Source organism: Antedon mediterranea, chromosome 8, assembly GCF_964355755.1.
Source record: "Antedon mediterranea chromosome 8, ecAntMedi1.1, whole genome shotgun sequence".
Taxonomy (NCBI): domain Eukaryota; kingdom Metazoa; phylum Echinodermata; class Crinoidea; order Comatulida; family Antedonidae; genus Antedon; species Antedon mediterranea.
In genome coordinates, this window is record NC_092677.1 from 5,586,165 (window position 1) to 5,613,848 (window position 27,684).

The window sequence follows — 27,684 nt, forward strand, 5'->3', positions numbered from 1 at the left end:
TCCAAATGTGACATAAGCGTACGTACAGTATACCAAGTCTGTTTAAAAGAGAAATTAAATTAAGCCTAAATTAAAATCTTTAAATTGTAAACCAAAATTAGTTTCAGCAGTGTTTTTCTGGCATCGTGTGACTATGTTGTTTTCTATTGCTTTAATATTAATAACAATAAACCTATTTTCTTTTTTCTTCTTTTTTTTCAAATCATTTTCAATGTTACAACGTTCTTATGGTTATTTTTAAAGATATAATTGAGAGGTTTTATTAGTTGCTTTATTAGGCTAATTAGCAATAGTTTTAATAACTTGATTATTATGTCGAATGGTTTTTTTTTATTAAATAAAAATTTCTAACTATAAACCTATTTTCTTTTTTCTTCTTTTTTTTTCAAATCATTGTCAATGTTACAACGTTCTTATGGTTGTTTTTAAAAGATAAAAATTAAAGATTTTATTAACTGCTTTATTAAGCTAATTTACAACAGTTTTAATAACTTGGTAATTATGTCGAATGGATTTTTAAAACATTTTCAATGTTACAACGTTTTTATGGTTATTATTACAGATATAATTGAGAGCTTTTATTTATTATTAGGTTTATTAACAATAGTTTTAATAGCTTGATAATTATGTCAAACGGTTTTTTCTTTTAAATAAAATTTCCAACTATAAGCAGTTAGAAAGTTGGACATCGTTAACAAAAAGTAAATAAAACCAAAGTAATTATAAAGATAAATAATACTTACATATATAAGTGAAAAACATACTAAATTCTATTACATGTCTTCCCAGGTAAACTAACGTTTTACCTTTACTATAACTTTAGTGAACATGGCTCTACAAGGTATCTATAATTGATATTCATTACGATATGAAATCTATATAAAAAAAGTCAATAACATCGTTAAGTTATTTATGATACCACTATGTAGTGTTTTCAGTTTAATTACCGTAAAGCCAGAAAGAAGTTCAATAATTGTCTACCCACGTACAATGATTTAATATTGTTTGAATTTTCCGTAGAAAGAAGATAATTTAATTAAAACTTATTTCACCATGCTCCCCTATCACAATACTTACTATTGATTGATTGATTGCATTTATTTTAGGAAGAAAATCTAGATATGCACAGTAACTTAAAGACACGTTAGCCTTGTTCCTACTATAAAACAATTACGTAAGTGCAACGCAATGGAGTTGACCAATCGATAGTTCGAATGATACATCGTTTTTGATTGGTCAAATCGTTACACTTACGTCCATGCGTTGGATTTCTAGTGACAAGCGACAGTTAGTTCGCATAATTCATTACTTGTGATTGATGTTTTGCACTTACATCCTTGCCTTAGGTTTTTAGCGACAATCAACAGTTCGAATACTCCATCGCTTGTAATTGATGCGTTGCGCAATAAAATCAATCAATCGTTCGATTCATATAGCGCCATTTAAACACGTCAATTAAAGATAACATATATGAATAAGAATTAAAGTTCTTCTCGGCCATTGTTCATTACAACATATGTACTGCATCACTTACCTCCTCCTCCCCCCCCCCCCGCCCACCCCGAATATATCTGACTTACAGATATATTATATATGATGATTTTCTGATATCTGATTCTCAGTCTATTACTGTATTTTTTCCAGTATTATATCCAACATCTTTCTATTATACAAAACATAATATGTAGCATAAGTCTAACCAACTCTTCATTTAAACAATTTACTTGGAATTAATGTTATAATTTAACTTTCTATTTGAGTACATATAAGTGTTTTTGTTTTAAAAGTAAAGTATACTGTATAGTGTATCGATGTTTATTTAATGTAAGAATACAAACGGAAGTCGAACTAGTCTAATGTTTCCTGAACCACTCTTGTACTGTTTCCTGTGCCACATCATGTCAATTGGTATTCTTTTCTACACTTTCACTACATTACAACGGAACTGCTGCATCGGCAAAACATTATGGCATTCTAAGACCAAAATGTATGCTCGCGCATTGGCTTTGCTATCTATCCCGTGTATTTTCGGTAAGTCGCCGGCAAATGTATTATATGTGTACAATATATGTGTAAAATAGTGTGTAAGGAATTAACAGTAGGCCTACGTAAACTTACATATTATCCACTATTTTGTAACTACGGTAGAAGGCCTGAATAGGCCTAATGTCAATTTTCACCTTTTCTTTCATTGATGTTTTGATGTTTACTTGATACATATGTACATTAGTAGGCCTACTTGTTCTCGTGGGAGTATTCGGTACACCACTATATAGTTTTGAAAAAAACTGTTGAGTTTCTCGACGTTTCGATCAATATTCTTTGATCGTCCTCAGGAGTGAGAATATGTTGGTACATATTACAACACAAATTCTGTATCTTAAGTCAGTGTATTAACATCTGATAGCACATTGCACAAAAGTCTCAATTCAACAAAAAGACAAAACTCCATGAAAAGATCCTAAGCTAACCAAGTAGCGCATGATAAATTAATTAAGAAACAAGTTGGGTATTTTCAGCATCTACGGTCGTCACACCACCTTTCAATCAATATGTGAAATACAACCTTCAACTTATTTGTACGGATGATGACAGGGACTCTACTCAACCGGAATGGATTTCACCCTCAAATACAAAAATAGATACATTTAAGTCACCAGGAGGTAAGTTATGAAAGGGATCACGTAAGTGTGTTAACAAGCAACAACAACAGGAGGCTGAGCTCAGGAGATCAAAGGGTATATCTGTGGCTGCGACACGATCAATTCCACGCCCCTTAACAGACACCACTCGCCGTGCACATAGTAGTACTGTTGGTATTTGTCGCAGCCAGACATAAAATCAAAGGACTGTTACGAGTTCCTATATTGTCAAGGCGAGCTCAGTGTCCTTGGAACGTCGAAGGTACATAACTGTACCCGATCGCATGTGATGCAATTTATTATTATGATTAAATAATAATAAGAAAAAAAAACACAGGATTTAACAGGATAATAATAATAATGATATAATACGCACAGTCCTTGTGCAAAACATTATATTATTATTGTTCCGGGGTACAAACATTTTAATACACCATAGTTAGGGCATATTTCAATTCAAGATGAAAAGTGTGGTTTATTATGATATTGTTTATAATGTTTATCATATTTATTTTGTAGCTAATTGTGATAATACAGCAGCCTGTAATGCCGAATTTGGTCATTACTGTGAAAATGCATTTGCTGATTGTGTTGATGGACATTGTATCTGCCAGCAGTTTGGAATTGACCCATGTTCTTGTTTAGGTATTGTATTATTATTATTACTATCAATTCAATTCAATTCAAATAAACATTTATTTCTTTCATTCATATTTGAGTAAAAAACATTATAATTTCTGATATTTTATATATAAATATTTTTTTTAGAGATATAATACATTAAATCATAATGTATAAAAAAAAAAAAAAAAAACTATCGTCGATTTAAATACACGTAGCAGGAAGGTGTAATGTTTTATGTGATTATTTTCAATTGTAATAAACTATTTCTAGAGGGGTGTATTAGTTAGTAGAAGTTATTTCAGTAAAGACATACCGGGAATAATCTCCTCTTCAGTAACAACAGTAATGACGAAGAAATAAATTTGCCATTTCACAAATGTCATAGGCCCTAATGCAGATACTTATGTTTTTTATTCTACATGAGTTATACTTAAAAGCAAAAGTACTGTTAAAAAAATATCTCATTATATTCGAGGTAATCCAACAACAGGATGCTCAGCTCCGGAGATCAAAGGTGTTATATGTGGCTGCGACACGATCAGTTAAGTTCCACGCCTCATAGCAGACACCGCGCGCCGCGAAGAATATGTACATTACAGTACTGGTTGGTATTTGTCGCAGCCAGACAACTGATCAAATGACTGTTACGAGTTCCTATCTTGGCACGGCGAGCTCAGTATCGTGTTGTTAGACTGTCTTGCTATATTGAACGTGTTTTCAAAGTGAATTATCGAATGGGTGTAAGAGGCTTCGATTGGTGAACTTTTCTATGATATATGTTTTTTTAATGTGTCTAATTTTGTATTTCAGTTTCACTTAATGATTGCTCTATGGTAAGAGGAAACGATGGAACAATTTCTGTCGCTACTTCGGTTAATACTGAGCCTATCCAGTACACAAGCTGTAGATCTGAGACTTCAGCAGTTACTGAGGTCTACATCATAGCAATGGTGTATGGAATTGCATCTCCAAGCTTCACGAACGTTAATGTCAACATATTAAACCGAAACAACCGTACAGATAAAGAGATTGTAATCGTTTTGGTTTCGGATCGACTCGTGTTTTGGAGAGTAAATATTAACAATAATGAGACGATACATAGGTTGGTGCATGTATGTACACATTCAACTATTTTTAGAAACATGATTTCTAAAACCCCTCCTGAAATAAAATAAAAACAATCTATACACATTACTGAGACTTTAGAACAAGCAGAAACTGCAATCAAAATTGTATTGTACTTGGGAACAAAACAATAATGAACACCAAACAAATGTTTATTATAAAAAAGTAATTGACATTCACAGTTGAATTAATAAATATAAGTACCACGTATTCATTCAAAAAAGTGAAAAACTTCTCCTTAAAATTTAAACATTCTTACATGCAAATGAGTACCACATGGAGAATGTGTCATCATTTTATGTTCCTATGTTAAGATTAGTTAGATAACTTTTTAATAACATTCAACCAATTGATTTATTTGCAATATCCAGCTTTCAAGATATCAAGATGAAAATAATTTTGAAATCCACGGTCAGGTTACCGCTATTCACAAGCCAAAGGGTGCACCATACGGGATCGGAGACGATGCAATATATGGTGGGAAAACAGTCGATATGCTGCTTTACCTAAAAGAAAACTACGGTCACGTGTCCTCCTTCACAGGAACTTCCACAGCTACCTCGTGGGACATTTCCATAGACTTGGCAAGAACTAGACAGTCTCGAAATGGAAATAATCCTACAGGTCTGATATTGCTTAAGTTATTTGAAGTGGAGGTCTACACTTAACGATAACAGAATTAAGTGTTGATTTTGTGACTGATTCTGAGAGAAGTTTTATATTGTAAAATGTTTTTATTTTCCAGTTGTTTTTACTGAAAATGTATTCCCGTGGAAAACGAAGCTGACGATAGTTGGATTACGGGAGCCCAAAGATTATGGCAATTACACTTGCAGAGGCAAGAACTCCCAAAGCAATGTGCAAATAATTAAAAAAGGTAACCATTTTCAATATTTGTTTTATATAAGAAAATAAGATTCCAGGTTCTCATAAACATAACTTATTAATATATTACTGTACACACTATTCAAAATATATTTTTCAAACAATTATTGTAGGAAGTGTCTATATATAAAAGTATGTAAAATCAAATCAGTAATCCATATAATATCAGTATAATATAGATTGTTTTTTATTCATTATTGGTTAATTTGGTTACTTGCATTAAACTTTTCCTAGCCAATATATCCTATATATATATAATTAATTATGCGATAATAAACCTGGAATAAAAAATAATTTATCATATTTTTTGTTTAATGTTAGAAAGTACAGTGGTAGAAGCACCACATCGACAGAATCTTAATTTTGGAGAAGATGGAATTATAATGTGTAATGTTACCGGTATTCCAAAACCAACGGTATCATGGACATTCAATGGAAACTTAATCAGTGAATCAGGTAAAAACCATATGTCAATTATATCATTTAATATGTTTGATTGGATTACATACTTCCCACTACGTGATAACTTGCTTTTTACGCATTAAAGTTTATATTTCATTTATGTAGAACAATATACAATACTATCAGAAGGCTCTTTGAAGATTACCAAGGTGGACAAAGATGACTCTGGCACTTACGAGTGTCGAGGAGTTCAGTCGGAAAATGATCCAAGTTGTGAAGAAACAATCCAAGTTACACTTACACAATATAGTAAGTTTAGTTGTCATTGTAGAATAATAACATTTCTTGATCAATCTCAATTGATAATAAATATATTTACTTACTGGACCTGACTTTGCCGGTGGTTTCTTTTTTTTTCTTTTTAGTCGCGTGGAAGCGACTCTATAGTTCACTATGTCGGTCGGTCGGTCTGTCTGTCGGTCGGTCTGTCTGTCGGTCTGTCTGTCTGTCTGTCGGTCCGGTATCACTATGCGTTTTATCGCTTTCTGACCTTATCTTGATATCAGTTTAATCTAGCTAGGTCAATTTTTCACAGTATATTCCTTATGGCCAGGAATCAATGTGGTTATGTTTTCACGGTGCGCAATAAAAAATTACGCGGTCTACGCACGATTTAACGAAATCACGTTTGTAATCATATCTTCACAACCATGAATCACAATTAAATAAATTTTGTACTCATAAATTTCAGGGCATAAATCATCATATGACAATACAATTACGTGCGTAGCGCATGTAACGCATGCGTACGCGCGCTTAACATTTTCAAAATTTATTTTCGATGAAATAAGAGTACATTTCAGGCAATTTTAAGCGTTTACAAAATTGCCATGAGTGCGCATATTTTTGCGCGCGCACTGCGCGTTAAATGTTATTGCGCACTCTTTTTGCCCGATTTCTGTTTTCTTGACTTACTTTTCAACTCGAAATTACGTTATACGAGCACGTCGAAAGTGACAGGCTACGCACGTGTAAATTTAAAAAAAATAAATGTTTTTAAACATTTCAACATTTTTAAACATGTTCAGTAATTTCGGTCAGTATAGTTCACTATGTCGGTCGGTCGGTCTCTCTGTCTGTCTGTCTGTCGGTCTGTCGGTCTGTCTGTCGGTCTGTCGGTCTGTCTGTCGGTCCGGTATCACTATGCATTGTAGCACGCGACTTAATGGCTGTTGGCCTTGTTTGTTATTAGTTTATTTTTTTTCGTTTTTTCCCTTTTTAGTCGCGTGGAAGCGACTCTATAGTTCACTAAGTCGGTCGGTCGGTCTGTCTGTCTGTCGGTCTGTCTGTCGGTCTGTATGTCGGTCTGTCTGTCTGTCTGTCGGTCCGGTATCACTATGCGTTTTGTCGCTTTATGACCTTATCTTGATATCAGTTTAATCTAGCTAAGTCAATTTTTCACAGAATATTCCTTATGACCAGGAATCGATGTGGTTATGTTTTCACGGTGCGCAATAAAAAATTACGCGGTCTACGCACGATTTAACGAAATCACGTTTGTAATCATATCTTAACAACCATGAATCACAATTAAATAAAATTTGGTACTCATAAATTTCAGGGCATAAATCATCATATGGCAATACAATTACGTGCGTAGCGCATGTAACGCATGCGTACGCGCGCCTAAAATTTTCAAAATTTATTTTCGATGAAATAAGAGTACGTTTCAGGCAATTTTAAGCGTTTACAAAATTGCCATGAGTGCGCAGATTTTTGCGCGCGCACTGCGCGTTAAATGTTATTGTGCACACTTTTTGCCCGATTTCTGTTTTCTTGACTTAATTTTCAACTCGAAATTACGTTATACGAGCACGTCAAATGTGACAGGCTACGCACGTGTAAATTAAAAAAATATAAATGTTTTTAAACATTTCAACATTTTTAAACATGTTCAGTAATTTCGGTCAGTATAGTTCACTATGTCGGTCAGTCCGTCTGTCTGTCGGTCTGTCTGTCTGTCAGTCTGTTTGTCTGTCGGTCCGGTATCACTATGCATTGTAGCACGCGACTTAATGGCTGTTGGCCTTGTTTCAATTTGTTTTTCTTTTCTTTTCTTTTTTCGTTTTTTCTTCATTTAATGTTTATCCTATTTGTAGCTAATTGTGATAATACAGCAGCCTGTAATGCCGAATTTGGTCATTACTGTGAAAATGCATTTGCTGATTGTGTTGATGGACATTGTATCTGCCAGCAGTTGGGAATTGACCCATGTTCTTGCTTAGGTATTGTATTATAAAATTATTGCAGTCGTCGATTTAAGGAAGGAAGGTATAATGTTTTATGTTCTTGTTTTCAATTTAATAAACTATTTCTAGAGGGGTGTATTAGTTAGTATAAGTTATTTCAGTAAAGACATACCGGAAATAGTCTCCTCTTCAGTAACAACAGTAATGATGAAGAAATAAATTGTTTTAAAGGCAATTTCACAAATATCCGTCATAATTCATTTTCTTGTTTTTTTTTGTTTTCTTTTTTCTAGGTTTTTTTTTTCTATTTTTCTTTTCTTCTTTGTTTAATTTTTTTTCCTTTTTTTTTTATTTTTTCTTTCTTTTTTCCTTTGTATTTTTTTATTTTTTATCTTTTTTTCCCTTCATTTTTTAAAATGTTATTTTTATTTTCTTCTTTTTTTCTTTCATTCTTTATTTCTTTCTTTTTTTCTTTTTGTTTTTAATTTTGTTTATTCCTTCTGTTTCTTTCCTTTTTTTTTTCTTTTTTTAAAAAATATATTAAACGTTTATTATTTTTTCAGAAAGAAGTATCAAACAAGTTGACATAAACACCCCAACAAAACTAGTTAAGGTGAAATGCAGTGCCAAGCTCTGTTTCAGAAAATGTGTTGTTTTGAATATTGACAGTTTTCCGTTCAAAGGTGAAGTATAACAAATTAGTATTACATAAGAAGTTCAATTAATCTGAGAATTATTTCATCAATTGTTATGGAAGTTTTGTATCATATTTTTTTATATTCAATACTGGTCAGTTTTGTTTGAAGATACATGTATTTATTCTATGTACTATAATAAAAAAAGTTGAATTAAAATTAAAGATATTAAATAAAAAAACAAAATGAATGGTTGAAATATCCAAACTAGAAAGTAAAACTTGCCTTATTAGGATATTTTGTTAATTAAGTAAAGAAAGACAACACATAAATAAAATAATAATCTTTCATAAAGAATAAGTTTAATCAAGTTAGAACGATAATGCAATATATTTATCTTTCTTTGTTTTAACACAGGCTATAATACTACACGTTTCCTGTTTACAAATTGCACTCAAGCTACTAACAGGACATTTAAATGCTCTGGGTTTAAATGTTACAATAGTGATATATATTCAAACATTCCTGTAACAATTAAGGTACGTCTTGTTAGTACCTAGACGAACAGCCATATGATAGATACAGATGTTTCTCCTTTAAGAAAAAATGAACATAACTGATCATTTTAAGTTATTAATAAATTTATCAATATTTGACGACTTATCACCATATCCATCGAACAATGCTCACTCGACGAATCGTAATGACATTCGTTTTCATATGTGTGCGCACACACATACCCGATTTTTACTCATGCGTACAACTGCACATTTGGACATGGATACTTAAGTTTGACATTTTATATCGTTTTCTCCTTTACAATTATAGTTTATGAAAGAAACCAATATGTAGGGTATTGAATGCACAAAGTTGTAGGATCATAGACATTTATTTAATTATTCAATAAGTAAAAACAATATTTTTAATTTCATTTCAGTTTCAATCAAATGTTTGCACAAGCATATGGTTTGATAGAAAAACTCAAACGCAAGGGCCTAATATTTTCGTACGTGTTTCAGGTGGCCAGAACAAATTAAATGGTACCAAGAATACTATATCCAATGTTATCCAAAAGAATCAATCCAATGGTACTACCGACAACAATGAATCAAATGACACCCGCAAGAACAATTAAAGGGTTAGGCCTAGCAAAAACAAAACATCAATTTGTTGAAAAAACGTTGAGTGATGATCACCTAGAAAGCTCAATCAATCATGTGCACACCACGCACATTTTTTAGTCTTACGCAAATAATCAAATTTCGCTAGATTTCATTCCTACCAATAAATATGCTTTAAACTCCATTAAAAAAAATGAATTACTCTCAAAACCTATGTTCATCATTTATTTATGCTTGTATCACGTTAAATTTGTAATATTTAGTAACATGTGTACGAAAATCAACGTACTTCTTCAAAACGTTCCTAAGTATACTGCCCTCTATTGGAATTATAATTTTGATCAAATTCTTGCATTGTTCAAACTTTTACGAATTTCCTGATAATGTTCACGTATATGTATATTTTTTTAATGACATAATAAATATATTCATACTACAGTTGTGTTTATTTCTCTGACATACATGGACAAAATAACAAACACATAGTAGTAATAGGCCGAATTTAAAATTATGCAGCGTTGCTACTCTATGACGTGAAGTACTATACTTCCGGCAAATTTCATACATTAGTTTAAAACCCCCGTTACGGAAGTGTGCAAGTTAGTGTCAAGAAGAGAAGCACGTCACACAGTGTCACAATAGTGCTTACTATATCAAAGAATATCACATATTGTGTAAATGTGAATTTCAAAAGGAATTCAATGCGGCATTGTTTTGCCAAACGGAGTAAGATATTCTCATCCTACTATGGCGAATAAATCTTACATTTTGCTTGGATTTTTAATTGTGCAAGGTAAGAAAATCCACGTTATTTTAAACGCAACAATGATTCATAAGCCATATCATAATTATTCAACAGTATATGTAGGCCTACTTTTATACCACTGTCTATACGTGATAATAGGTGGGTACACATGTGTATAACCCTATAGCTATAGATTCTGGTAATTTCAATAATGATCGTCTTTCAACTTAAGATTCTGTGAACAGAAAATAAGTACCATGTGAATGGAACAGCAACGTAACTTATTGTTGAAGTAGTTAGCCTAATTTACATACACATAGTATCATACTGTTGTTACATTTGCGGCACCTAGAATATTAAGATAAGTTAATAATAATAATAGCATACCTACGATATATACACGGTCTACATTGATTATTGTAGTGTGGTAATTCAAGGAATGTAATGTTATAGTAGGTTTGCCTTGGGATTTTACCAATTGAATACTAACAAATCTAGGCCTACTGAGTAGTGTATCTGTAATGTAAGGCTAAAAGAAGCACTATGACCCCCGAAAACAGCTCTCTGTCTCAACTGGGTAGGCCCTATGGATGTTTTGGAAGAGGTCCACCTCCTCGAAGCGATATATGATGTTTATTGTCACTTTCAAAGATTACCTAGGCTGGAGTTTTTATCCAAAGGAATGGATTTTGTCATCTAAGATGTAAATGGAAAAATACGTAAACATTTACTCAGGTTATTTTGAGAACTGAGCAAAATCTCAGAGTTATAATTTTTGTTTTGCTAAAAAAGTTTTTTTTTAAATTGGCCACATGGTTAGTGTAACATAATTTTAACGAACTTAAAGACGTTGTTTTGGGGGTTAGGGAAACATTGCCAATCTGCTGTTATTATCAAATTTATTACATTGACATTGGTATTTGTATGTGATGGAAACAGATTAACATTTTATAATAATCTATAGTCCCTCTCATGTATACTTTACTAAACTACAAACCTGCCAAACATACAATGTATACAAAAAAATAGAGATACCGATTCCGGACACGCGCTTCCTGCTGCAGACAAGTTAAAATTATTAGTCATGATAATAAGACAAATTTGGAAAGGACTTGCTCACAGATGACAAGACAACATCATGACACATAAACATGGTGGATCCTCATTGTATCTATGGTAGAAAACAGGTTCATGTGCTTCAGTCAAATTAGGTATTGAAATCATGGTAATGAGTTTACCTGATTTTACACATTTTTTTTTATCTTGAATAAAAAATAATAATTGTAACGCCTAGAAGACCTCTTCTCTAAATTGTCACCTTCTTTATAACACATTCCACTACCATGACTAATCAAATTAAATGTACGGTATGCTATATATATATATAGATTAGACGGGTTACGTCATTTCACCTATTCTCACAAGATCTAGAAACTCCTAGGTTTGATACAAAAGAAACCCTCCGAGCAAACCATCGAGGGCAATGAATAGTATCTTAACACTATGTGAACATTTTGGTAGATCCCGACGTTGCCTCCTTTAATATGACTATATACTAATTGATAAAACCATTGAGGTAAAACATTGTTTAGACAAATATTATTTTTCCTCCGTAATAAAACAAAATGCTTTCTTTGTCGATATAGGTCTTGGTTGTGCACTTTCACAATCAGTTGATGTTACAGCTAATCAGCGAGTGGTCAAAGGTCAACGAGTTAGTATCACGTGTCGGATAACCAGTAGAAATCTACAATACGATGTCCGATGGTCACTTGGTGATCAGTTAGTAAGTAGTTAGTTGTCGTGCCTAATTTACCTGGAAAAACCAAACGTAGTCATCGCTCTCTCCGGGAAGATGATAATGATACAAAAAGTGTCTTGATCAACCCTTCGCCATAATAGATTAATCCGTTCAAAGACTACCATCACCACTGTTGGTTTGTGTAATTTAGATGAAATCAATACCAAAAATATTGTCAATGATCTAACCACTTCACAATTTAAAAATCAAAGCATATAATAGAAAAATAAAAATAAGGATAAGTAAGGATACAATTATGTGTATTATTAAATTATTATTTTTCTATAAATAGATTACTAACAATACAATAGTAACGTTTAAGGAGCGTAGCAACCGTTATCAAGTTATACACCAAAGTATTGGCATTTGGGAATTAGTAATCCATAGTGCTCGACTTGATGATAGTGGCAAGTGGAGATGTACGAAGATGTCATCAAAACCTCCAATATCCGACTCCATGGAGTTGAGTGTCAATGGTCCAGGAGGTACGTATGTAAATGAAGATGAGAACAAAATAGATTGTATTCGAATGACTGAGGCAAACCGTGGACATACAATCAGCACAGAACAAGGCTCTCCTCGACCGTAGGTTTGGTTTTAGAACAAGTCTACTTAACACTGGAGGTCCAGTGTATACTTGCTCGTGAGCACACTTCCACTTTTAAGAACGCAGTGCATGTCTCAGAAAAGATAGGTGTTTACCCCGGTGTACTTACAGTAGCCAATCATCCCTGTTGGCCGTGGTTCCATGGAGGGTATAATCCGAATTTTCTCAGTTTACAGTTAATCTTGATGACAATTATTATAATTAAACTTAAAAGAAATCAAAAGTGTCTCTAAAATGTGTATTCCTGCTACAAAATAAGTATTTATTTGTTCTTTAGTGGCTCCAGTGATCAAGTGGATCACACCCACACAGAATGTCAAAGTTGGAGATTACGTTCGCTTAGAGTGCAATGCAACAGGAGATCCATACCCAACAATAATGTGGTACAGTCCATCAAGACAAGTCTTGCCAACAAACATTATCTCTTTTACTGGTGAAGTATACCAGTTTGTTGTTGACCGTGTTGACATTATTGACATCATCACCTGCTTTGCCAAAAACACCATTGGAAATATGTCAAAGACTGTTCGTATTAATGTACTGTGTAAGTTTTACTGAATCAATAAAGGATCGTATCAATATTAGCCTACTGCAGTTACTGCAGTATTTATTTGCTGTAATATTGCAGTTGCTTTGTTTATTTGATAGTTTGGTTTACTTATTATATTAAGATGGTTTTAATTCTTTTTCAGCTAAACCATTTCTCAGGTCTAAGGAAAGCAGTCGATTTTTAATACCAACGTGGGCTCTACTGAACACTACCCTCACTTGTAAATTTGGTGGACATCCAAAAGTGACCATAACATGGCTTCGATGGAACGGCACTCTATTTGAGTCGGTTCCAATTAAATCTACACAAATATTATCAATAAGTACTATAACCGTTCCTGTCAAAACAGTGACGGATTTTACCAGATACCAATGCAGAGCTGAAAATCAACTAGGAGTTGCTCAGCACACAATGAGACTTGTTCCGGGTGGTAAGAATTTCACATTTTCTTTCTTTCGTATAACAACTTTGATAGACTACAGATCGTGTACCAACCGCGATTTGATACTCGTTCCAGTCGGTACCTCTCCTTTGGGTAAACTTATTCCAAAGATTGAAAGACATTACCAGGTTTTGAAAAACTATTACGTTAATGTGATAAATCAACAGATGAGGAACTTTGTTATAGTATTATATAATATGCCTCTCTGATTGAATAAATAGACTTATTTATTATCATTAAATAATTATTATAATATAATAATTATGTAATGATAATAAATAGGGAGAGGGGATGTAAGGACACGAGGAAGGAAATTACCAAAATGTCAATGATACAACTTTACATATCATTTTTTTAATTTATTTTTATTACATTTTAAGGCTGGAGTATGGATGTATGTATCGGTGTAACCTTGGAATTTATTATTACTAGCATGAAATAGCATTAATAGCTTTGTTGTTCATTTGTATCATGATAATTATGTTGTCACAAAATTGTTGAAGTGACTATTATAAATTATATTTTATTATTATAAGTATTATAATATAATTTTTATGATAGTCACTTTAACAATTTTTTGACAATATAGTTATCATGATACAAACGAACAACACAGTTATTAAAGCCATCGTCATAACTGGCAAGGTTACACAGATACATACTACATACTGCAGTCATAAAATGTAATATTTGTTAAAATGATATGTATCATTGAAATTCTGGTAATTTCCTTACTCGTGTCCTTACATCCCTCTCTCTTAAGTTGGATAATTATAGACTTTTGTAGATTAATTAGAGATAAAGGATTTTTGTAGTAGGGGAAGCCACATGCATCCTGTAGAGAATTCTCTTACCCTTCGGATTCTATGAATTGTCAATTCATAGTCTATTTTGGTTTCATAATGGGAATCCAGTAGGCTACTTTTAATAGCATTCTTTTGTTTTAACATCGATGCGCGCGTGCATTTTTTAAGTGGAAGTCGAGGACTAAACTTTTCATAAGTTTTGACCTTGCCTTTCGCACGAATAAAATACGTTAGTTACACGAAAAATACATATAAATACATCAGTACCCGCTGTATATATTTGACAATATTTATAATTTTGCATTTATTACATTGTTGAAAAAAAGTTGTTGCTATCAATGAGTGAGATCAATCTTTCAAAATTCTTCTAAAACAAATTCTAACCATTGTACCATTTGTTGCGACAAAATTAGTGATGTTGGTTAAAAATCTTAAATCGTTCGTTTTCTTAGAAGCCATTTATTCCTAATCAATATATTATTATTATGTGTATGCTTTTGTTGAATTTGGTTTTGCATGGCTGTAGCACTGCTGCATTGGTGTTTTATTAAAATATACAATTTGTTCAGATACCAAATGTTATCAGTTCCAACACCCGCAAACCAAATATAATTTTAATTAATTTGAAATCTACGGAAACGATCGACTCTTATTGGAGAGCAGGTCGAACGATGGCTAATCCAAAATGCTTAAACGGTCATAGATGATAAACAGGTACTGAATGAATTATTTTTGATTTTTACATTTTAACTTTTCTATTGTTATGGCCTATAATTTTTGCGCAAATTGTCTTTATTTAGTTTTTAATTTAGTACAGAAGTTTCATGTAAAATTTATATTTGGTTCATTTCAAACAATTACAAATCTGAAAATTTACAACCATTGCCAACTAAAAGTGAACCTAAAACGTGCTGTACTAAAATTTACTAACATGTAGGCTAAACCTGTTGTGTTATGCACGCACGTAATTATATATTGTAGTATTAGGCTTATTTATTGTTTTAACGATTTTATTCGAAATTATAGAATCATAGTATTGAAGTCTATCACAATAATTAAACTAGTCTATTAAAAAATGTACAACTTCCGTTAAAATAGTTCAATTGGTTGAATTATGCACGCAATGGGGGTAATTACGGGGTATTAATAACAGCATACAAAAAGAATGAAACACATTATCTACTGTCTTTCGTTTTTTTACATTTATTTGTACTTGAAGGTCGCATTGATAAAGCCCTTAATTAGCACTTCCGATTTTTACTTGTTACCGCCTTTTCGTGCCAACTTGTTCAAGAGTAAGAGATTGTACTTGCGTATACAAAATTAATAATATTCATAAATGCCTATAATAGGTATCAACCCGGTGAGAGTGCATGTATAACAATGATTTAGAAAACTTGTAAAGCTGTAGGCCTAAGAAAGTGACCGATCATTTAATTCTTCAAGCATAGAACAGTACTACATTAGTAGAAGTCTCTCCCCCGGGATACTATGTTATTCAGGGGTACCATTATCTGTTAACACTTTCTCTTGAAATGAACGAGAGAACTCATATGTATTTGTTAACACTACGGCTAACCTCTTTTAAGGAACACTTTTAATAATTGGTAACTTGGTTGCTGAAGGTATCCCCTTAATTGTACTGGAATTCCAAATTATTTAAGACCACCAACTTGATTGCTTCAATTAAACATAAGTAATTACAACCGCAATTGCCGTTACCAATTGACATTTAACTGAAACAGATAAAATCAATTTCTTATTTGCTGTACTTTCTATTCAGAAAATTGTTGTTGTGCGTTGAATGTAATGTAGTCTACTTTTGAGGTGCATGTTGGGAAATACAGTGTAAGAAAATACATATTGAAATACTGTACCCCATATGTATATGTGACGTGTTGGTGCATTCGTGTATTTTGTACAATGCAGTACCCCACACTAGGCCTTCTATACAAAATGTTCGGACGTTAGACAAATATTATTGAGGATAACACCCCAGGATACAATTTGCATATATTAATTTTTGACAGCTAAATTATTATAATTTTAACGCTGAGCTTTGAATCATCAGTTCTTGTTCATGTAAACAAATAGTATCCTTTAATATTAATTATAAATTGAATAGGCTAGAATTTTAGTCTAAATAAATAATTACGTCGTTATTTTTTATGTTATTTAAACCCCACTTTGTAATGATAACAGTTTACCCACACTAATGTTTTAAAAATAGTTTGATTAGTGATATCATTCTTATAGCTCTGTTCACACTTGGACGCAACGCAATAACCTGACGTAAACGCACAGTGAAGCGTGGTTCCCACTAGCGACGCAACGCAATGACGTAACGCAACGCAAGTGAATTGACCAATCACAAGCGATGGCTTATTCGATTGTGATTGCGAACTGTCTATAACTAAGTTTGTCATTGGTTAAAACGCTTGCGTTGCGTTTACGTCCTTGCGTTACGTTCTAGTGGGAACCAAGCTTTAGTAATTTGAGCAATCACAACGACACGCGGATCATCTGAAACACTGCTTACGTTGCGTCTGCGTATCGTTGTATTGAGTTCAAGCATGGGAACCAAGCTTTATTTAAATGTATTTAATATAACGTAGCGTACGTACATTTTACTTCCACAAGTGTAAGTTTATTTATATTTTCGATACACTGTATCTTTATAGGATGTCTGGTAATTAATTGCTTCCAATTATGATATTAGAAAATTTGATTAAGACCAGAATGACGGTTATTCATTAAACAGTTTTCAAATTTTCAAAAATATTTAGATTTACTTTTTAAATGACAGCTTATAACTTAACATCGCGGAACACTGGATAAAAATATTTAGAAAACTGATTGATCTTGAAAAAAAAAGCGTTACTTAAAATGATCGCTAATTCTTTCAATTTAAATTGTTTCCGCATTCCACATACCAAGTTATTTATGGAAAAGGTATAAACGTTGAGACCACGGTAAACAAAAGTCAATTTTAACCACTGTAATGACATATTGTCCTTCAGAACTGTGTAGAAACATTACTATTTTTTATATAAATTCCCAGCCATGGGGTTTTAATTTAACCATATTTTTTTTTTTTTTTTATCTTTTGTGGTTAACTACCACCTTTATTCAACAATTACAGGATCTCATATATATATTTACATTATTTTCTTCATATTTTTTTGTTATGTTATCTATTACAAAATATATTGCATGTTTAATGAAAAAAGTTGTTTAGTTATGACACGTTTGTTAACTTATTTATCATAATTTGTGTATCTTTCAGTTTATATATTTGTATTTGATTTGTCCTTTAGGGAATTGCTTAACAGTTATTGTAGTATACCATGCTGTCACAAGAAATGGCACTAACAAAATTTAAACATATTTATTTAACCATAATTATTCATTTAGTAATGACAAATAATCACATGAAGTAACAGTTATTGAAAACTAACATGACAGTAATTCACAATATATCTTCTTTTTTAGAAATTAGATTTAGTAGTCATGAGACTTTTTAAAGGTATGAAACGCCATATGTACCAAAATCTTTATCTTTTTGCTAATATTAATTCGAAATACGGTCTAGATCTAAATAATGCTTATTATTTCCTACAACGCCTGCCATGAACATTTCGAAATGGCCGCCATGATCTGTGTTACCTATCATATAATTGCATTTTGTTCACGTATTTTTCTTTTTTATCATAGAAAAATAGACATAATAATGATTTTCTTTTTTAGAAATTAGATTCAGTAGTCACAGTTAAAAACTTATGAAACGCCATATGTGCCAAAATATTTGTCTTTTTGCTAATATCAATTCGAAACATGGTCTAGAACCTAGACTAGTCATTACCTTGATTTTTACATTAGTAATGATACTGCAAATTGTACCGGTAACCAGGACCGGTAGTGATACTTTGTAGTTTTTTAAATCAAGATCGATGCGCATAAACCTATTATCGCTTATTAATTTATTTTTAAAAAGGGAACTAATTTCGTGAAAAACTTGTGCATTTAAAGTATTATATGTCAGGGACGTATTTATTTACTATGGAGGTTACCTCCCTGTAATTAAAAAATCAATGATTAGACTTGCCTTAGATTAACTGTCAAGGTGGATTGGTTAGTAACCCATGTTTAGAAATGTCAACCAATCTGTGTCAAATGAACAGAACAGAATTTATGTCAATAATAACGTAACCATTCGGAAATTTCAAAATGACTTTAATAAGGAACCATAAACCCAAGTTGTAAAAATGCACACAACTGCTGCCATGCGCATTTCAAAATGCCATGATCTGTGTTACCTATCATTATAATAATTGCATAATATTAGTGTTCATTTTTATTTATCTATTTTTATCATCGAAAAATAGAAATAATAATAATAAACATATTTGTTTATTGATCCGCTAGATACTCCTTCTGAACCAATCTTAGAAGAAGTTGAAACAACTCTGACAACCATAAGACTTCTGTTCGATCCACCGAAGAGTGACGGTGGTCTTGGTATAACATACTATAGAATTGAATACCGTATTGTTGACGAAGGGGAAACAAAGTATAAAGATGTAAAGCCACCAGGCAAGTTCAAAATATATCACTATTAAACAAAGTATTACGGGAAGCAATGTAAGGCAATTATTATTCCGGCATTTAAGAGTTGAACCATTCAAACGACACCCAATTCTGCAGCTGTCAGTAAATTGAGTCTAACTGACTATCGCAAGTCATCTAGATACGGGTCTGGCTGTACACGACATCTCTGTTAGTAGGGTCATATCAACATATAAGGTATAACGTGGTTCTTGTATTCACAAACGATTATTTTGTTGACGTTCACATACTTTAATAACAATAACATGTGAGTTCAACTGATTCTACCCAGAAAATGATTTTAAACATCTTATGTTCAGGTGATTATATGCACAAAATGCATCTAAAAGGATGATACAAAATTGGAACTACAATAGAGATAATATAATAAATTTTTTTATTTTTGTAACTTTGTAGCAAAAGTATTGGAGTTAAGAAATTTGCAACCGAAGAAGCCATACCGGGTGAGAATAGCTGCAGGTAATGTTGCTGGAACTGGTAACTTTTCCATAGAAAGAACAGCGTTTACATCACGTGGAGGTAAGTAAGATAGGACTGGAGGATCGTTATTTTTTTTTATTATGGACAAAAATATAAAGAGTGTTATTATCAGTAACATATATACACTCTTGTACAAATAAGTAACAATGTTATTTATTTCTTTCTGTTTGTTTATTTCAGAAAAATCTCTTTTTTTTAACAATCAAAGGTTTACATTTTTTTAACGTAATCCTATGTCCCAAGGCGTAGTATTCGTCACACTATATATAAATATAATTTAAATTTGTAATATTTCAATCGGCCCCAAGCGTGTTGAGTGTTCTCGTGAGGTTTGCGTCAATGTAATTTTTTATTTACAGCAGAATATTAAAACTAGCATTCATCTTCACATTCCTCTCTGTGACTAAGAATATAATAGATAAGATATTAATGACATAATTATGTAACGTAGATAAAAGGAAATGACTTAATTTTACAAGATCAATCAATGATTCATCAGAAGCAATTATTTATGTCATTTTAATCATACAAATGCATTCTGCCAACAGTAGGGAATTCTTACTTTGTGGTACCAAGTACTGACCATCTGAGCACGAATCCTTACATTGAAATCATGTTAGCTTTTTAAATATAATATTTCAAATATTTGAGAAATGTGTTGTTTGTTGTTATGCTATATTTTTTATTAACTAACGTTTGACAGTTGGTCAAGGGAGTTGTATTAAAAGAACTCCTCGCATAAACTATAAAAACACTTATTTGTTAATTCTTTATTATGGTTCGTCTGATTTAATACGAGTAACATTACAGTATTATTATGTTTTAATCATTTATTGACTTGTGTAACATAACAACTGTACATGTTTTCCTTTCTATCATAATTTACAAAACAACTTAAAAAAAATACATATACTAAACCTTGAATTATAATTGATTAAATAACCGCTAGACATTTTGACGTAGGACCCAAGTTGCCAACGGCACCAGCAGCGACACTGGACCCTGATAAACACAATGATCGCACTACTCTGGCGCTCAAGATTGCCATCCCAATTGTGGGTGTTTTCATGGCATTGGCATTTGCAGTATTAATGGTTCTTGCGATTATAGCAATACGAAAGAGAAAGTGGAGAGTTCTTGAGGTATATATATAATATTTATATAATATTTATATATAATATTCAATTTAATACTGTATAAACGCTCATTTGGGAAACCCATATTTAGGGGATACTTATATTAAGAAGATACTCTTCCGAACAATGGAAGAAGGAACAATCCCTATAGAGTTTCTGATCTATTTATGTCAATTCATAGACATTCAATAAGCTACTGTACAATAGTCCTATTCGACACTTATAAAACTTTGCATTGTTTTTGTTGTTTCTAGGAGGAGCAATTGTACCGATTTCACACCGGTAGTTCCAGTGTTGAGAGTATACCTTCTCTTCTGAAAACTATTAGTAGAGTAAGTAAACAAAATACACACAACACAAATCAATATTTCTATACATTGTTTATAAGTTTGCATATGAACCTTAATATGTTATTATAATTTTTGGCAGGCATATGTAGATGTTAACATTCCATCGATGCAGTTTAAAAATTTAACATGTGGTAAAAGACGAAATTTCGAGTTTTCGAGAGATAAGTTAAAACTTGGTAGAACGATTGGCAACGGTTCGTTTGGTAAAGTAGTAAAGGCTGAAGCTAAAGACTTGATTAGACCTGGTTACGTCACAACAGTCGCAGTCAAGATGTTAAAAGGTAATTTTTAAAAACAGCATGCATAATTTGAGAAGACTTGCAGTATTATTTGTCATGCCATTTTTAATCATCATACACAAATATTGCACAAGTTTTTTCAATACTTATTGAATTAATCCCAAAGAAGAAGTTAAAGAAGAAAAAGTTCCACGGTACGAAACAAAATATATATTCTGATGTATTTAAATCAATTTTGGAAAATAATATGATCAAGAAGAACATACCAATAACACCTAATTAAAAATAAATGTTTAATTATGTCTTCTTTGAAATATTGTGTTTAGAAAATGCTACTGAAGTTGATCGACAAGACTTGTTAAAAGAACTAAGGGTTATGAAGTTGCTTGATGTTCATCCTAACATTGTCGTCTTGTTGGGATGTTGTACAGATCGTGGTATGTATTTGTCCATCCTTGACGTAAAAGACAATACGATATGTTTACATAATAATAGGGTTTATCCCAAATAGTGTGAGCGATGCATAGCGCCACCAGTATAATAAAACTGTATATACTCCTGGTGGTGGCGCTTGCACCCAATTTAGGGAGATTTCGTGTCGACGACCTATGATTCATGTAAACTGCATGCTTCTCAAGATTGTGTTTGATGAAAACATTTCATTAATTAACACGTAGGCCTACTTTATAGATATTTCGGACTCTATATCAAACATTTTATATTAACAAAAATAAAGAGTTTAACCATGGACCTATAAATTAGGTCCATGGTTTAACTACCAACATATCAAGTCAATTTAAAACACGTACTTTAATTTTATAGATTTGTATTTGCTGATATAAATATGATTTAATACAATTTTAAGATTAGATCTATTATTGATTTTTGTACAAGTTTCCTTAGATTGTATATGTGTATATGCTGTTGCCGATAATACGAGGTTAAAGGGTTTAATTGAGAATTGATGTTTAATATATTTTCCTTTTATTGTATATTTTATTTCTCTCAATAATACGAGTTTAGTGAAGTTAAGAATAATAATGTAGTGTAGGTTTGTGTTTAAAATAATTTTGAATTACACTTATCGACGCATTACAAGCATGTTATGTTGTTGCCATTAGGACACGTTACTCTCATATATTTTTTCCAATGAAAATTAACTGTGAAAATAAGATAACAAACACGTGATGTCAGTTGTATAAAAAGTAATTAGTTGAGTAAACGAGTCATTTATTATTTATAATGAACGTATTAAAATTCCAAGGCAGTTTTAGATTATTATTATTATTACTATTAGTATTAGTAGTAAATACAATTTCTAGTTGCTAAACCTTTCTTTTTATATATTAAATATTAAATCTGTTTTAAAACAATGTGTTCTTATACAACCATTTAGATATAATTTCGAAGTTCGTTTTAAATAGTTTTAGAAATACAACTTAAGTTACTTATTTGATTTCTTTAGATCCAATTTATGTTATAATGGATTTCCTACCAAATGGGAACTTATTGGGTCATTTGCGAAGCAGTCGACAGAAGGTAGAAAGTTCCAACCGTACAAGTATGAAAACGTATCTTAGTCCGACAGATCTTCTACGATACGCGTATGAAGTAGCCAACGGTATGGCGTATTTGGCATCAATGAAAGTAAGTACCGTAGAATGATGTCATATCACCATATTTGGGCACATCACACTTATAGTTTGGTAGTGTAGACAGAGCTTAAAAATATAATGTTGTTGTTAAAACAAATTTGAAATATTATTTTAAAGGCAGAACAAGTATTAACAAAATACTATGGAAACATAATGTTTGTTTTTTAGTGTATACATCGTGATCTTGCAGCAAGAAACATCCTGTTATCATGTGACTGTGTATGTAAATTAGCAGATTTTGGATTGGCACGTGACGTAATTAATGGCGGGGTTTATCAAAGGAAATCACAGGTTAGGCTAACCAGAATTGTGATGCATACAGAAATAATCACCGTAGCCCAACTATGTGTTCCAAACACGTTTTTAATTTGTGACTGTTACCTTCAAAAACCATGCTTGAGTTTCTATCTAGACATAACAATAGGTAACTGTTTAAAAAAAAAATAAAAATAAATTTCTTTTTATTTCCAGGGTCGAGTTCCAATACGTTGGATGGCATTAGAATCACTTATTGATAATGTTTACACAATACAGAGTGATGTTTGGTCGTTTGGGGTGTTGCTTTGGGAAATTATAACTATTGGTAAATCTTTTACACTTTTGATTATTCTTTGCTCCTCAAATTATTTTCCGTCTGTCACCTCAAATTGATGTTGTGAGGACCAACTAATAAAATAACTAATACAAATGTTATCCCTTCACTATTTCAAGTAAATCACTCTCTTTATTTATAGCACGTATCCGATGCATGTTTCTGGTTTTCTTCTTTCAACTTCAAGACTTTCTGCAGTATAAATTTATATTAGACTTTAGTGGCCCGTAAGTAAAAAAAAGAGTTTAAGGGTTACTTTCTGTAAAAATTTACCTCAGTTCAACTATAAAAGTAATATTTCGTTAAATCAAGTTGTGTTGATTTTTCAGGATCATACCCGTACCCAGGCATGTCATCTAAACGTCTTATATCAGATTTACAGAAAGGCTTTCGAATGCCAAGACCAGATCACGCAAATGACGACGTGTAAGTTATTCATCAATCATAATAATCCTCGTAAAAACAAGTGTCAACCTCCCTCGTCATTTGCACGATTATAAAACATGTTTTAAATTTTGTTTTACTTAGGTATCAGATCATGTTAGAGTGTTGGAACACAAGTCCAGAATTACGACCCAGTTTTTTGGAACTAAAACGCAAATTAGAGATAATGTTATCAGAATGTAGGGTGAGTGATAAGATTATCGGCGAGCACATTTTATCAAATGTGAATCTCAAGAATTATAACCACTTTATGCTAGCCAATTTATTTACTTGCTTACTGAATATTATCTACAGTGCATGTAAATAAGGATTTTATTTCACATTTTTTAATTTTTTTTAACAAACAGGAATACATTGTATTAGACGAGCTCGAAGAACTTGTGTATGACTACGCCTTAATCGGTTCCAACGACATCGCCAAAGAGATATTTCCGGAAGTTGCCGAGAATGATTTAGCGACGACTCGTAAGACCGGGAGGAGTCTTCGGACTGAGCGAACGCCTTCGGGAAAAATACAAACACCATTCGACTTCCCCTTATAAATTATTTTTGTAAATTGTATCATAGGCTGGCTATAAATATTTTGAATTTTCAAAAACGTTTTTTACCATATACATTTTAAACTTTTAATTTAATGATGTCCCTAAATGCAAACAAGGGTATACAGTTTTACCAATTTCTTTTTATTTTTGTCCAGCTCAGATTACATTTTTTAAAATCCTACATCTGTCATTGGTTTTGGTAATACTGCCCAGATAATTATAAAGTATTACGTCGATAGGGGGCTGGATATATCCATGCACTACAGCTCAGATTACATTTTTTTCAATCCTACATCTGTCATTGGTTTTGGTAATACTGCCCAGATATAAAGTATTACGTCGATAGGGGGCTGGAGTATCCATGCACTACAGCTCAGATTACATTTTTTTCAATCCTACACCTGTCATTGGTTTTGGTAATACTGCCCAGATATAAAGTAATACGTCGATAGGGGGCTGGAGTATCCATGCACTACAGCTCAGATTACATTTTTTTCAATCCTACATCTATCATTGGTTTTGGTAATACTGCCCAGATATAAAGTATTACGTCGATAGGGGGCTGGATATATCCATGCACTACAGCTCAGATTACATTTTTTTTCAATCCTACATCTGTCATTGGTTTTGGTAATACTGCCCAGATATAAAGTATTACGTCGATAGGGGGCTGGATATATCCATGCACTACAGCTCAGATTACATTTTTTTCAATCCTACATCTGTCATTGGTTTTGGTAATACTGCCCAGATATAAAGTATTACGTCGATAGGGGGCTGGATATATCCATGCACTACAGCTCAGATTACATTTTTTTCAATCCTACATCTGTTATTGGTTTTGGTAATACTGCCCAGATATAAAGTATTACGTCGATAGGGGGCTGGATATATCCATGCACTACAGCTCAGATTACATTTTTTTCAATCACTAATATAATTTGTAATCACTTTTTATCGGTTTTGATTGATAGTAGGCCCAATTCAATTAATAATAATAATAATAATTTTAAATTTATAAGATTTTAAAATGTCCAAGTAATGTTTGGTTTAGGTTTGTGTATATTATTATTTTAAACAATATTCTAATTTGTGTATAAGGTTAAATATCACTTCCATTGTTAAAATTATGTAAATATAAGTAAAGTATTAATTATTAAATAGGATTTTTAAATGTGACGCCATCTACATGTTTTGCTTGATAAAGAAAAAAAAAGTAGGATACTAGAAATTAAATATCATTTGAAAATAATTCTATGATAGACATACTAAAAGGTGGTTGCTATGTGAAATCTAGGCCTGCATCAAACAATGTAAATAATAGCACATCGTAGTACTAGTAGTAAAGTTGGGGTCTATTATTAGTAACCCGGTAAAATGCTTTACATGCTATCCATATGAGCTTTTAAAAAGTACAAATTATGTGTCACTAATTAGCTATGGCCTAGGCCTAAATGCGTTTTAACGGATCTAATGAATGACGCCGTAAAGCCATTTGCCATTATTGCGAGAATAGACCCCCAAAGAGTCAAATAGTATTTATAAATGTTTTCAATAAAAACAATACATATAGTAACAACTTGTTTAGTATTTATCTTCAGATGTAATAACAGTACTGTAGGCCTGTTATTAGTACCGGCCGCCGGCCGCCTGTGTAATACCGAATTGGCCAACTTCGGTGTTCCGCGTCTGGTTTTACGATACTAGGCATACTTTTGTTATTTGTTATTCCATCAACTTAGGGGGACTCTTATAGGAAAGTTACATATTTTTTCATATATTACAGTTTCTTTTAGTCAGAAAGATAAGCAGCAATTAAAGTATCATGTTTGGAAGTCCCACCTGGCGAATTCATGCACAGATGAGGAGCATAACTGCATATATGACTAATTATTTGGGGAATGTTTTAAATTGTATTGGACACATTAAAGATAACTTGAACTTTCTCTATTTTAAAATATGAGAATTGGCAATAAGATAATTTTATAATAATAATAATTTATTTGGGAGCTACACTTTTGAAATAGTGACACACTTCTTGAATGAAGGTGCGTCCAGAGTCTAGTAATTGTAAATGATAAAAGTTAGAGAAAACTGATGATGAGAAATAAAATGATTTAACAATAGGCCTATTTACAAGGAAACTTAAACTAAATTATGTACAAAATATTTTAAAAAATAACATTAACAAAAGTAATGCTTTAAAAACAGTGGCACACTTCTTATACTATTGCATGTTTGCCTTTATCGATTATTATTATTCTTAAAAATTATGAAGTGGTCTAATAAACAATGTCGCTTACAACAGCCTTCTTTAATTGGAGCAACACCGGGCAAATGCTTTGATTGAAAGAAGTCTGTTTACGATTGTATGTATTTTTAAAATTTCAATCCTGACCAATCAAGTTGTTCATAGAACATACTAATCAATAATAGGCTAGGAACCTGCCGCGTACTCGCCCTGTGTACTTGATTGTTTGGCCGATGCGGATAATTATAAAGATTAGGTTGAAGAAGATGGCGAAAATATTAAACATTGTGCTATACAGTATCACATGAATTGAAGGCACTGAAATTCCATATATTTGGTCAATTTTTAGTTATAGATTTCTGAAAGAAATTGAACTGGCTGTTTTCCGTTATGTTCGTTAAATATTTCAATTAACCGTTATTACAAACGTGAAGAACGTTATTAACTCCCGTACTAATACACATACTTATGGTTGGGCTTCATGTGTTAACATAAACTCAATATACTATATATGCTCTATGGTATCAACATCGTTTAAGTTTAACACAGTATAAGTTAAATATAATACGAAATGGGATAGGCGTATGAAAACAAATATGTACACAGGAAATAACACTTATGTCTACACTTATTTGGGTTGGTGCTTGAAAGAACTCGGATAGCGTGTGCCTCTGCATTTTGCCAATGATTTCACTTTCGCTTAAAATTTGTCATTTCTTTGATTTTGTCCAGCTC

General features: G+C 32.2%; 2 protein-coding genes across 4 annotated transcripts; both read left to right on the top strand.

Moving 5' to 3' along the window:
* The first annotated feature begins 1,803 nt into the window (after positions 1 to 1,803).
* Positions 1,804 to 10,121, top strand: LOC140056315 (uncharacterized). Of its 3 annotated transcripts, none has more exons than XM_072101646.1 (12): positions 1,805 to 2,031; positions 2,520 to 2,663; positions 3,162 to 3,287; positions 4,077 to 4,378; positions 4,763 to 5,015; positions 5,137 to 5,268; positions 5,598 to 5,732; positions 5,844 to 5,987; positions 7,838 to 7,963; positions 8,491 to 8,610; positions 8,980 to 9,101; positions 9,500 to 10,121. In XM_072101646.1, exons 1-12 carry the CDS (start codon positions 1,857 to 1,859, stop codon positions 9,695 to 9,697), a joined length of 1,977 nt encoding a protein of 658 aa, XP_071957747.1. In that variant the 5' UTR covers positions 1,805 to 1,856; the 3' UTR covers positions 9,698 to 10,121. The 3 variants fall into 3 exon arrangements, with proteins under 3 accessions (XP_071957749.1, XP_071957747.1, XP_071957748.1); XM_072101647.1 differs by having other exon boundaries at positions 4,763 to 4,913; XM_072101648.1 differs by lacking the exon at positions 7,838 to 7,963 and having other exon boundaries at positions 1,804 to 2,031.
* A 309-nt stretch (positions 10,122 to 10,430) lies between these two features.
* Positions 10,431 to 26,702, top strand: LOC140057558 (fibroblast growth factor receptor 2-like). Its single transcript, XM_072103272.1, has 17 exons — positions 10,431 to 10,476; positions 12,075 to 12,214; positions 12,522 to 12,714; positions 13,114 to 13,380; positions 13,529 to 13,816; positions 19,060 to 19,227; positions 19,657 to 19,779; positions 20,704 to 20,882; positions 21,131 to 21,208; positions 21,306 to 21,507; positions 21,792 to 21,902; positions 22,931 to 23,112; positions 23,289 to 23,411; positions 23,592 to 23,703; positions 24,042 to 24,138; positions 24,241 to 24,340; positions 24,504 to 26,702. The coding sequence occupies exons 1-17, from the start codon at positions 10,431 to 10,433 to the stop codon at positions 24,696 to 24,698; spliced, it is 2,604 nt and encodes an 867-aa protein (XP_071959373.1). The 3' UTR covers positions 24,699 to 26,702.
* The last annotated feature ends 982 nt before the right edge of the window (positions 26,703 to 27,684 follow it).

Bases quoted from the DNA above. Each gene is read 5' to 3' on its own strand.
- LOC140057558 (XM_072103272.1), top strand. From the start codon at position 10,431: ATGGCGAATAAATCTTACATTTTGCTTGGATTTTTAATTGTGCAAG. The intron at 21,903-22,930 runs GTATGTATTTGT...TGATTTCTTTAG, and splicing joins GGGATGTTGTACAGATCGTG to ATCCAATTTATGTTATAATG. The intron at 23,704-24,041 runs GTAAATCTTTTA...TTGATTTTTCAG, and splicing joins TTGGGAAATTATAACTATTG to GATCATACCCGTACCCAGGC.
- LOC140056315 (XM_072101646.1), top strand. From the start codon at position 1,857: ATGTTTCCTGAACCACTCTTGTACTGTTTCCTGTGCCACATCATGTCA. The intron at 5,733-5,843 runs GTAAAAACCATA...TCATTTATGTAG, and splicing joins AAACTTAATCAGTGAATCAG to AACAATATACAATACTATCA. The intron at 9,102-9,499 runs GTACGTCTTGTT...ATTTCATTTCAG, and splicing joins ACATTCCTGTAACAATTAAG to TTTCAATCAAATGTTTGCAC.